Consider the following 13,344-nt stretch of genomic DNA (forward strand, 5'->3'; position numbering starts at 1 on the left):
AGTAGCTGTGTGACATTTCTTGAGGACAGGACTTGAATCCATTCATGCATTCATTCATTTATGGGGCATCTGCTATGCTATTCAGTGTTGTACCGTGTTCTGGATATACAGAAATGAACCAGATAGAGTCACTGTCCTCAAACTGTCAAGCAAAAGGAGGAGACAGATAAATAATAGATTAGAATACAATGTGATAATGGCTAGTTTATATACTATGTGCTTTGGGATCATAGAGGGAAAATGCTAACAGTATAGAAGGCTTTATAAAGGAGGAGGGTATGTTATCAAAGGATAACATTTGAACTGAGTCTCAAACTGTGTATAGGCATTTGTTGTCGGGCCACCTAGGGATTAGCTTGTACAGAGGTATTAAGTCAATAAGCTTTCTTTTTTAAAAAAGCAATTTCTGGGGCTTCCTTGGTGGCGCAGTGGTTGAGAGCCCGCCTGCCGAGGCAGGGGACACGGGTTCGTGTCCCGGTCCGGGAAGATGCCACATGCCGCGGAACGGCTGGGCCCGTGAGCCATGGCCACTGAGCCTGCGCGTCCGGAGCCTGTGCTCCACAACGGGAGAGACCACAGCAGTGAGAGGCCCACGTACCAAAAGAAAAAGAAGAAAAGCAATTTCTGTGGTAGGAACAAAAAAATCTCTGTCCTCAGATAGCTTCTAGTTGAGTAAGGGAAAACAGATATGTGAAGTAGATATGTGCAGTACATAACGGTAAGTGCTATGAAAGAAGGCTGTGCTGGGTGAAGTGGAAGTCTATTAAGAGATTGGGTCGGTTCTCTCAGAGTGGTGGGGGGTTGGGAGGAAAGGTAAAGGAAAGACTTTGTGGAGGAGCTGAAGCTCAAATGGGGTTTTAAAAGATCAGTAAATGGTCTACAGATAGAGATTCAGTTAGAAGAAATGCAAGTAGTTTGATATACATGGAGCTTAGAGTGCGCTAGAGGGTGGTGGTAGAAGAGAACGAGGTTGGGAAGGTTAGTGGCAGCTATATTATACTTGTCATGCTAAGAATTTCGGACTTTATCCTGGATATAGAGGGGAGCCATTGAGGAATTATTAGTGAGTGAGTTACATGATTAAATATTTCTGTGGCAGCACTAAAGAAGACTGATTGGAAGAGGCAAGAAGATTAACTAGTAGACTTGCAGTAGCACAGGTGAGAGATGATGGAGAGTTTGAACCAACACAGTAGTGGCTGGGATGGAGAGAAGGGCTGAATATAATAGATACTTAAGGAGATAGAATGTCCAGGACATGGTTACTGATTGAAGAGAAAGTGGCTAGAGCAACGCTCAGATTTCCTGCTTGGGTATGTTGGGTTGGTGTTTATGTTAATCACCAAAACGGAACATAGGAGAGAAGGACAGATTTGAGAGAGATGATAAGTTAAACTTGAGGTTAAATAATGAAGTGTCTTAAGTTATTGAAGGGCAGTTTGAGATGAGTCTGGAACTTGAACGAGAGGTCTGAAGTAGAGATGAATATTTGTTTTAAAACCATAGAAATGGAAGAAATCACCCAAAGAAGGCATAAAGAGTGAGAAGAAGGGAGATTTGAAAACCGAATCCGAGAGAACAGCAATATTAAGAGCTGTTTGGAGTTTTTATTCAGGGTAGTATTAAAGCTGGTCAGAGAAGGAGAAGCCTGCAAAGGAAGTGTGGTTAGAGAAGCAAGGAAAAATTCTGAAGAAGTATCGGCAGCTGCAGAAGATCCCTAAGAGAAGGGCCCTTTGGATTTGACAATCAGTGATAATAAAACGTTTCTTATGACCTGTCTTGGGCAGTGGTGGTGGGTTGAAGACTGCATAGGACGTGGAGAAATAAAGATAGTGAGTGTAGGCCACTCTGAGTGTACGACCTTGGTTTTGATAAGAATGAGAGAGGGCAGTAGCCAGAAGAGAAATAAAGGATGAGGGAAGATTTTTTTTTGACGATGAGAGGACCTTGACTATGTTTATAAACTATAAGGGAAGAAAGTCAGTAAAGAATATGAAGGTAAAGACGAAAGAGGTAATGATTGATGGAATGAGGTCCTGAACCAAAGCAGGCATCACAGATGGCAGCAAGTGTGAACCTTGAAGAGCAGAGGCAGTACTTGTCTGATAGGAAAGGTAAGTAGGTGAAAGTTGATTCAGAGAAAGATACATTTATTTTTAGAGGTGGGGTTGAAAATTAAAGGAACTTATTCTTGGTAACCTTAGTTTTCTCCAAAAGTAGGGTGGGGGAATGTCAAGAAAACAGGCTAAAAAAAAGGTAGGCTCCAGTCAGATTATGACTTTCTACCATGGAAGAAACAGTTACAGAAGAAAAGATCTTGTATCATTACGTACTATGGCTCAGCAGTATTCATCCAGAAATATTAGTTAAGCATGTGCATGAGAACACTACTACCTGTGTATCCTTCTACAGTGTCTAACACTGCAACTGCTATTAAGCACTCACTGAGTTTGAATCCTGGCCTCCACCACTTAACCAGTTCTGTGACCTTGAGCCACTTAATTAAGTTCTCTTTGTTTTTATTTCTCTATAAGATGGAAAATAATAATACTATAACATAGGATTGATGGTCATATTAAATAGGTAATAATTTGTAAAACATAGAGCCTACTATATAATCAAAACTATTTGCTAATGTCATAGTTGTTATTTGGAAATATTAAAAATTTTAAATTAAAATTTGCCTTTGGTGATTGGGGATCTTTTTATATGTGTATACTGCAGTTTATGATGTCTCTGGAGCAGCAAGTGACAGAAATTGTGTGGTCCTCAGTGATATTCACATTGACATCATGGACTATATCCAACCTGCAACTTGCACTGATGCTGAATTCCGTCAGATGTGGGCCGAATTTGAATGGGAGAACAAAGTTAGTCCTTGGGAGATTTCCTTGAACTCCCTATGTTTCTTTCTGGCTAGTGTTGAGGGATTCTCTGATAAAATTAATCCCTCTAATAAGTGTCAGATGTGAAAAACAAAGTCTTTCAATATCTGTGCTTACAAATTAGCTTTAACTGGAAAGCATGCAAGTGGTTTGGTTAAGTTACGGTTTTAAATTGGTGAGAGTAACAGTTCTATAATTAATCTGATTGTTCAAGACATTATAAACAATGTTCCATCCCTTGTTTGTATGAATAGTAACTTGCCATTGAATCCAGTGTCCAGTAGAAGCTTTGCAAAGTCAGTGCCTGCTAGGAAACTTTGTTCCTGTAAGCCTTGATTTTTATTAGAAATATTTTATATACAGCATGTTGATTGTCTGTGAAGTTATCTGTATCTGAAAGTTCTGATACCAGCCTACAGTTTGTTGGATTTTGTAGATGTCATTTACTTTTTGTTGCCCACCCTTTCCACCTAAATACTTGGAAGGAGATTCTAATATGACATACGAATGATTGTCTTTTCAACCCCAAGATAAGAAATTCACAACTTTCTTAAAGTAAGAGCTATAACCTCGACTTTTTTCTCTCCCTCTGTACAGGTGACGGTTAACACAAATATAGTTGATTTAAATGACTATTTACAGCACATATTAAAGTCAACCAACATGAAATGCCTCACTCCAGAGAAGGTAAAATTTGCCCTTGTACTTCTTAAATCTGATAGAGAGTAAGATGGTAGATTCTTGGCTTTCTTGTATTTCCTCTAGTGTATTTCGGTATTATTTAGCCTGAGAAAAGCAGTGTCGTTCTGGACTAGCTAAAAGAAGTTATCCCATAGAATGTATGAATCTGCTTACTGCTTTCTACTGGAATAGGAACAATATCTGCTTGTTCCTAGTTCCTTGTTCCTAGTGACCCAACTGAATAGTCACATTGGTTTTTCTTTTCAGTCTTCTCCCTTTTGGCTAAAGGCTTATTCCACAATAGTTCACGATACTGGATTAGAAAATGTCCATGATCTTTTCTGTTGGCTCTGATTGTGGGTCATAATATATCTGCTCAAGTATGGAATTGTTAATGTACTTTGATTTTCTGCTATGTTTGTGTATGTATGAAAAAAGACTAGAAAGAAAGACCAAAAAGTGAAGACTGCCAGGGAATTCCCAGGAATTTTTCTTTATACAATTTCTGCTAACTTTGTAATATTGATTTAATCGTAAAAGAATGCTGCCATACAAGTAGGTTTTAATTCATATATTAGTCTATTGAACAAATACTCCAACAAACATTATATGCCCAATACTCTGTGAGCTGCTGGATGTACAATAAAGAACAAAATAAAAACAGTCTCTTCCTTCATGGAGCTCAGGGTCTGGTATGGGAGGGAGGCAGACAGCTCTAAACAAAGAACATATAAATACAAATGAGAATAGGTGCTATTTCTTTAAAATCAGTTTTTTTGAGGTATAATATAGACGCAGTAAAGCTCACACTCTTTACATTTATAGTTCTATGAGGTCAACAAATTCACACAGTCATGTAACTACTACCACATGATAAGTCCTGTTTTAAGTGGTAATTTTCCTATGCTATTTGGTCTTGCTTATGTGTAGTTCTCTAGGAGAGTATTGAATTCATCACAAATTTCTTCCAGGCACTTTCTGGTTACTGTGGCTTTATGGCAGCCAACCTCTATGCTCGTTCCATATTTGGAGAAGATGCACTTGCAAATGTCAGCATTGAGAAGCCGATTCAACAGGGACCAGAGGCCCCTGTTACTGGCCACATAAGAATTCGTGCAAAGAGTCAGGTAACAGTTGGTTTTTTTTGAGATGGTCTCTGAACTAAATAAAAAGAGAAATAATTTATGTCTCTTTATTTCTATATGTAGCATCCTCTGTCGTACCAGTGTTTCATGCATTAGATGCATGTATATTCATAATAGTAGTATCCTTGAATAGAAATATGACTTTACTTCATTAAAATAGCCCACCTTTTGGGTCACTCATTCTGTTTGTTTGCTTAAAATCAGATTAATTCCCATGGGGTATTTGTGAAATGGGTTCTTCAGAGGTTTTTGAAATCCAAGCTACAAATCTGGTGACTATTTGTAAATCTAGCACTAAAAGTACTTAACCAAGTAAAGTTTTGGTGAGTCTCTTTTGTACATCCTTGGTTTCATTGTTGATGTGGTATCATTGCATGGAGGCTTGGTTAGATAGAATAACCTACTGATTGTACATAGTTTCAATAATTATAAACATCTTCATTCTTTCTTATAGGGAATGGCCTTAAGTCTTGGAGATAAAATCAACTTGTCTCAGAAGAAAACTAGTATATAAGAATAAACAAAAAAGTCCTCGCAGCTTTACAGTTAAAATTTAGGTATGGGCTTACTGGACTCCAACATATTTTGTACTCTTTTGTGCTTTATGTTATATAGAATCTGAGTTCATGCTGAATGCATTCCAGCCAATAATTTATCGCCTTTCCCTTAAATCAAGATTGATTTTAAAATTATAGTTTGTCTTTTGTCTTAACAGTTCTGAATGTTGTCCTCAAAGTATATAATGTTTCTCACATGTATCAAGACCATTTTCACAGTACAATAAACAGATCTATTCCTAAATCTTTTGTTTTATAAATAAATGTGTTATTACATAGTTTTAGTTATGAATTAGTTATAAATTTAAATTGCTGTTTGAGTCGTGAATATATGAACGTTATTAAGAGAATTTACAAATGCGGTGATATGAAATGAGATAGGCCTTGATTTACTTGACTGATTTTTACTAATTTAATATTCTAACATCAGCATCTGTAAGAATGCCTTATCATGTTCTAAAGGGCTTTTCTCTGAAATTTAGGTCCAGGAAGATGGTATCAAATACCTTGAGAAAACAGGTCCATCTTCATTTTAAAAGAGTACTATGAACTCTGACTAAAATAAACACACTATTAATTATCCTGAATCATAATGAAAAGTAGATAATCTGAAATAGATTTTTTAATCATTCACCTTTAGCTTTGGGTATTCTTTTATGTTTGTTAGGAATTAAATTGATTCCAACCAGTTACTTGAGCTGCACTGGGAGGATTCAAAAAGCTGTCCTGTTTCCATGTTGCCTCTATGCCTCACTCCCTCCTCCCCTTTTCCTCACTTTACACTAGGGCTGGGCACCATCCCAATATGATTCCAAATGCCTTTCTGAGCTGAGTTCCCTAGGGTCAGATTGTGCTGTTCTTTTGGAAAGCCCTTGCTTTCCTTGGGGATGACTGAGGTAGTCTGCTCTTTTAGCTAAGTCTGAACACTAAACTATTATACTTTGTCTTCCAGCTAGGATTCAGGCTGCATTCAGGATGAGTTCGTAGATAAGGTCTGTGAAGGAGTGAAAGCAGCATCTCCTATTTCAGCACTTAAGTGAGAATGGAATGATTTGTTTGGCGTGTGAAGGAGATTGATACCTTGTATGATGTCAGAAACTTTGAAGCCACTTGCTTTTCTAATCAGAGAGAACCAGAGGACTATAGGGCATTTGAGATTCCAGAGCACTGAGATCTGAAAGGAAAGTCAGTGGCTACCAAATGGGCAAGATACTAGGAATGCTGGAAGGGGATCAGTTTGATGCAAAGTCAAGGGTTGGAGATTTGTGATGAGAGCAGAGGAACTGATGCAACTTTGGATTAGATCATTTCCCAAGTTCTGTTCCACTGAGCATAGCTTCCTTGATGTCATTAGATATTATGAGAGAAAAGGGATTCCATAGTTAAGTAACTTTGGGAAAAGCTTTATACTGTCCTGTACCAGAGATTCACTGTGCACATTAGCATACTAAAAATTTTGAGAGGCACTTGAGTAAAGAGAGCAGATTAGTTTGGTTTAACCCAGCATATCTTAATCTTACATAACCGGGGAATCCTTTTTCCATAGAACACCTGTTGACAATACGTAAGGCAGGAAAAGCAGCTTAGCACATTAAACATTTTGGTTTTGTATTCACAATCAACCATTACTGCATTTTAAATCCCAAGGATGTATGCCTCTGTATGTCCTAGAATATATCTCTTTTTATACTCTCAGAAAATTCCCTGCTTAACATTCTGGCCATTTTTGTTCAGATCAGATTGGTTCACATTGCCATTTTCTTAAATTCGTAAATAAGGAGAACAAAGAGAAAAAAGTTAAAACAGTTGTTTCATTAGCATTTTATTAGCTTTGTACACTTGCTAAATGTAAACTGAGTGAGATAGCAGCACTGTTTAGAAAAGCTGTTTACACTGCTCCTTTAATAGGGATCTAAAATACATTTTATGTGCTCACATTACAAAATATCATATAATTAGGACCATGATGTCTAGTAAGAGAATAAACACAGTATCTGGCACCAAGTAAGGGCTAAATATGTAAATGTATTGAATGAAAAACTAAATCTTACAAGAAAATTAAATGGCCCTTATATTTTGCTGTCTTGACACTAGAGGGAGCCATATGCAGTTACTTTCATTTTGGGATTAGAAGTGATTGGAGTTTATAGAGGTATTTTTATAAGGAGAAAAAACAATATAATTTTTTATTAGCAAGGAGATTGATATTAGTGATATTTTGCTAGCTGTGAGAAACTTTTCCACATGATTTATAAATAATACAGGAGACAGAGGAATTCACTTTAGGATATCTAAAAAGACAAGAAAACCAAAATATTTTTTAAAATTCAAATATTATCAAGTGTGAAATATCTGTGCTATGTATTGGATAAAGTAAGTGATTCTACTGGTGACCTTTTCCTTCCACACTGGTAAATGTCCTTAGTCAGCTAATTATTTGTAGCCTTTCCCTTAAACCAAGATTGGGTTTAAAATTAGTTATTTTGCCCTAACAGTTCTGAGTGCTGTCCTCAAAGTAGGGTCAGGTATATCAGCTCCCTGCCTTACTGCCCTCTCAATGTTATCTGTTCCCACCCCCCCGCCCCGAACTCTACTCTCCACCCCCAGGAATCTCAGGAGCCTGAAGAGGTAGCCGGGTATAGTGCAGAAGTTCAGTTTAGAATCAGAAAAGTGTACGGTCCTGTCTGAACTTACTTGCTGTGTGGTCTAAGACAATGGTAAGTAGCTGATTTATTGAGTGCTTACGTGTGCCAGGCATAACCCTGAGTGCTTTTTCCATGGCATATATAATCCTCCCAATGACTCTCACCAGGCAAATACTATTAATATCATCATTTACAGATGATGACTACAGTCATAAGAGAGGGTGTTACTTCTTATCAATTAAGGCTTAATATTAAGAGTTGAACTCAGATATAAAGCCAGGGTTTTATATCCGATATGAAAGCCTTGCAATTAGTAATTCATTGACACTACTGCCTCATCTCTTTGTGCCTCAGTGTCCTCATTTGTGAGGTGCTTAGAATGTCTGCTTCATAGAAGATGTGAGGGATGAAATGATATAATGTATTTATGATGAATGTTTGGCACATGATAGATGCTAATCAATAAGTGTTCATTCTATTTCTTTCCCCATTCTCCTTCCTTACGCTGCAGAAAAGACGGAAACCTATTGACATGATCTTCATACCTCCCTCAGAATTTAGGTCCTAATTTTACACTACTTGAATACTTTGTTTTTTTGCGGTATGCGGGCCTCTCACTGTTGTGGCCTCTCCCGTTGCGGAGCACAGGCTCTGGACGCGCAGGCTCCGTGGCCATGGGTCACGGGCCCAGCCGCTCCGCCGCATGTGGGATCCTCCCGGACCGGGGCACGAACCCGCATCCCCTGCATCGGCAGGCGGACTCTCAACCACTGCGCCACCAGGGAAGCCCTGTTTTTGTTTTTAACACCAGAAACTTACTTAAAAGAAGCTTTATTTCTCAAGAATTCTTAATAACAGTATCATGTCAGGTTTTAACTAATTTTAACACTTTTGCTTATAAACTGTTGTTGTCACAGCTAAATGTAACTGTCACAACCCATATACCTCATATCATGGGTGGTCTGTGATGAACATACTGTTTTTATTTGCTTTCAGGATGACAGTCGAATGACTGATTCTTTAACAACTGAGTATAGAAATATGTGCAGCCAGATTACAGTAACAATGTAATATTTAGAATTGCTCACTTAGATCAAAAGTCACTTCTAGTAATTGACCACTTTCTCTTTATTTTCTCTGTCTCTGGCATGGCAGAATCTTTTTGATTAAGAAGTTAGTTAGGGCTTCCCTGGTGGCGCAGTGGTTGAGAGTCCACCTGCCAATGCAGGGGACGCGGGTTCGTACCCCGGTCCGGGAAGATCCCACATGCCGCAGAGCGGCTGGGCCCGTGAGCCATGGCTTCTAAGCCTGCGCGTCCGGAGCCTGTGCTCCGCAACGGGAGAGGCCACAGCAGTGAGAGGCCCATGTACCACAAAAAAAAAAAAAAAAGAAGTTAGTTATGCAGTGACAAAAGAAGGCAAGTGGGATTTGTGCCTTTTATCTGGGTTCTGTGTATAATTGTGGGATTCTGAGAAAACTATGTATTTTTTTATTGATTGTAAAACCAACAAGACAGACAAATGAAATGCAGCATGGTGGGCTGAAACAGCCCTCAATGAGATTCTCCTAAATTGAATCTCAGTTCTCTGAGTAGCTTTCTGAGAACAGATGTATCTGTCTGGGTCTATCTCCTTATAAAATAATACAGTTAACTGACCTCCAGGGTTTCTAGTTTAAAAAATTCATACTAAAAATCCTTGTGGGGCTTCCCTGGTGGCGCAGTCGTTAAGAATCCACCTGCCAGGGCTTCCCTGGTGGCACAGTGGTTGGGAGTCCGCCTACCGATGCAGGGGACACGGGTTCGTGCCCCAGTCCGGGAAGATCCCACATGCCGCGGAGCAGCTAGGCCCGTGAGCCGTGGCCGGTGAGCCTGCGCGTCCAGAGCCTGTGCTCCGCGACAGGAGAGGCCACAACAGTGAGAGCCCTGCGTACCGCAAAAAAAAAGAATCCGCCTGCCAATGCAGGGGACACGGGTTCAAGCCCTGGTCCGGGAAGATCCCACATGCCACGGAGCAACTAAGCCTGTGCGCCCCAACTACTGAGCCTGGGCTCTAGAGCCCGCGAGCCACAGCTGCTGAAGCCCATGTGCCCAGAGCCTGTGCTCCACAAGAGAAGCCACTGCAATGAGAAGCCCATGCACCACAACGAAGAGAGCCCCTGCTCACCACAACTAGAGGAAGCCTGCACGCAGCAACGAAGACCCAACACAGCCAAAAATAAATTTAAAAATAATAATAAAAAAAATAAAAACAAAAAAAGCCTTGTGTTTTTACATATACCTCTTCAACGAACTTTATAAATCAACTGGGACATCTCCACCTGGCTATTACCCACAGACACCTCAAAGTCAACGTTATGAGATGGAACTTATCTCACTCCTCTCACTCCTTGTTCCACTGCTGTGTTCCCTGTCTGGTTAGTTATGCTAGAAACCCACTAGTCACCCTTAACTCTACAGTCACCCCCTATATCTCATCAGATACCAAGCCCAATGTTCTCCCTTCCTCAGTATTTTTCTAATCTTTTTTTCCCACTCCTACTACCATTGGTCTGGTTTAGACTTTTGTCATCTTTATTGTAGTCTATTACAGTGGCCTAACCATAAACTTTACATATGATTCTAAATTTAAAACCTGCACTTTAATCCTGACCACACACAAGAATAGCTATATGAGTCCTTGACCTGGTCAGACCTTTCCCTAGTAGTACCATTTTGAGAGGCATAACTAAAAAAAGAAAGTCCAAAAATTTTAATATTATAAATAATGACAATTAAAAATGATTGAGACACCCCAAAATGGGTATTGATAAGCAAATAATGTTAAGTATATATGATGTGTGCCAGAGTACTCAGTAGATAGATAAATATTTATTGAGTGACCAAATGAATGTAGCTATAGTGATAACAGGGTATGGACACATGCCTATGAAATGTTAGGTGAGGGGGGAAGGGATAAATTAGGTTGGGATTAACATATACATACTACTATGTGGTATAAAATATATATATATAAAATAGATATATAAAATAGATAACCAACGGGGACCTACCATACAGCACAGGGAACTACACTCAATATTTTGTAATAAACTATAAGGGAAGAGAATCTGAAAATTCTCATATATTCATATATATATGTATAACTGAATCACTGTGCTGTACACCTGAAACTAACAAAATATTGTAAATCAACTATATTTCAATTTAAAAAAATGTTAGATGAGAAGACTGTAAGAATGTCTCCTACATTAAGATGAATCAGGATACGTTATAGATACACTGCCTGTCTCTTCAGGTGAATAAAAAATCAAAAATCACATCAGTCATATCACTAGAACATCTTGAAAATAAATGTTGTTTATACCTCAGGTCACTGGGTGTGGCTAAGATATTTCATTAGCTAGAGTCCCTGATTCTAGCTCTTGTGATTTTTAGATCTGTAATCTTTTTTTTTTTTTTTTTTTTTCCCTCGGTACGCAGACCTCACTGTTGTGGCCTCTCCCGTTGCAGAACACAGGCTCCAGACGGGCAGGCTCAGCGGCCATGGGTCACGGGCCCAGCCGCTCCGCGGCATGTGGGATCCTCCTGGACCGGGGCACAAACCCACGTCCCCTGCATCGGCAGGCGGACTCTCAACCACTGCGCCACCAGGGAAGCCCTAGATCTGTAATCTTGATGTCTTGGGCCACCCAGAGAGCTAGCATCTCCTTGTAAGTAAGCACTGCCTTCTCCTATAAAGAGGGTGGAGGCTGAATCTTAACCCATAGGATTGCACCAGCCAGAACGTGGGGAAAATGCTATGTGGCTCAAGGAGTCTGTCCAGGAAAATTTCTGAACTCTACTAAGCTATGCAAAGAGTTTCTTAAAGCCCAACAACATAAAAAAGTGAATTTAATTAGTCGTAATCAAAATGTTCTCTCTCTATGAAGTTGTTTAAGGTCATACTTTTTTTTTTTTAATGACCCCGTGCTTTCAGTAAATGTATGACTATCACTCATGCTTTGAGTAAAGGTATGACTGTTAAGAGTGTGGTTTTCAAACTTTCTCTGCTAGAACACTAGGATTCCACAAGCTGGACCAATGTGTTCCCACAGCTAAAATCAAATAATGGTGGTCTTTTTTCCCAGGTCCAAGAAAATTTGGTAGAAAGAATTTTGTCAATTTTATGTTTCTTCTCCATAAATGTTAACACATTAAAACCTGCTCCCAAATTTTAAAAGTAATAAGGAAGCATTATGGGAATATTTGGCTAGCTGAATGTTCTTGGTCTAATAGCTCGTCTTTGTGACCATATGTGCTCCTGGTGGTTTTATATTTTCTGTTAGTAACTTGTTCCTTGTTCATCAAATTGAATTAAATGTGTCACTATCATGGTGGCAACAAAGGACAACTTGATTCCTAGGTGCTCCATCACTGGCCTAGGTGTCTGTGTGAAATGTAACATAAAATCCAGATGTTCTTACGTAATTCATACAGATTGTATACTCATAGACACTATTTAATGAAAATAAGCCTTGGTAATGGAAGTATAAATCCAAGTTCAGGTAGTCCCTCGCTTATGCCTTTACTGTAGAAAACTCTGGAAAAGCCATGGAAGAGTGTGCCCTGGTTTGGGGCACTCAACCTGTAAGTAAGATTTTCCCCGTATTCCCCAACCTAAGGCACAAGGCAGGGACTTTCTAGGACCCCTGGGTTCTGACTGATAATACCAGCTATATGTCTAGTGCTGTGCGTTGTCCTGAAGTTACTGAGGGTAAGATACAATTTGGTGCGTATTTTAAGGACACATAAACACCCGATCAGAGGACTGTTTAATAATTCTTATAACATAAAAATATACCAGCTGCTATAAGAGCACAGAAAACTGGTGACTGTCAGAAGAAAGTCAAAACAGTTTTCACAAAGAGATGACATTTGAACTAAGCCTTGAAAAGCATAAATTTGCATGCTGAATGTCAGATAAGGGATGGGGAAGAAGGAAGGCCATTACAGCCACAGAACAATTGGATAAGTCACAGAAGTGCATAGCACAGAGGCGGGTTCTTCTCAACATAGGATGTGTTGGGGGCAGACGGTGAGACTGGAGATAGTAGACAAGGGTCAGATCATGAAGGCCAGGCTGAGGCATTTGAACGTCATCTTGTAGAGAGTGAAGTACTAAGGGTTTTAAGAAGGCAAGTGAAACGATCAGATTTGCATTTAGAGAAACCTCTGGCTACGGTTTGGAGAATAGATTGGGATCATGGGAGACCAGTTAGGAGCCTGTCATAGGAGTCAAATCAAAAATTATTTTGACAGAATAAGATGTGGAGGGTGGGACAGCGTGGGGGCAGGTAGAAGCCTTAAAAAAAAAAAGTGACAGGTTTGCCTAAGGGCAAATGCTGCTCCAGTAAGGCAGGCTGGGTTACCAAATCTGCTTTTCCTCATATA

At 39.4% G+C, this 13,344-nt stretch overlaps 1 protein-coding gene across 2 annotated transcripts in view; it reads left to right on the forward strand.

The window, feature by feature from the left end:
* COPB1 (COPI coat complex subunit beta 1) overlaps positions 1-5,524 on the forward strand; it is a 32,237-nt gene extending 26,713 nt beyond the window's left edge. For both annotated transcript variants that reach the window (XM_060303480.2, XM_030831479.3), the window contains exons 19-22: positions 2,725-2,870; positions 3,483-3,572; positions 4,538-4,693; positions 5,166-5,524. In XM_060303480.2, the coding sequence (XP_060159463.1) occupies positions 2,725-2,870; positions 3,483-3,572; positions 4,538-4,693; positions 5,166-5,225 (452 nt within the window). In that variant the 3' untranslated portion in view covers positions 5,226-5,524. The remainder of the gene's footprint in view (positions 1-2,724; positions 2,871-3,482; positions 3,573-4,537; positions 4,694-5,165) is intronic.
* Positions 5,525-13,344: the final 7,820 nt, after the last annotated feature.

Source organism: Globicephala melas, chromosome 8 (assembly GCF_963455315.2).
Source record: "Globicephala melas chromosome 8, mGloMel1.2, whole genome shotgun sequence".
Taxonomy (NCBI): Eukaryota; Metazoa; Chordata; class Mammalia; order Artiodactyla; family Delphinidae; genus Globicephala; species Globicephala melas.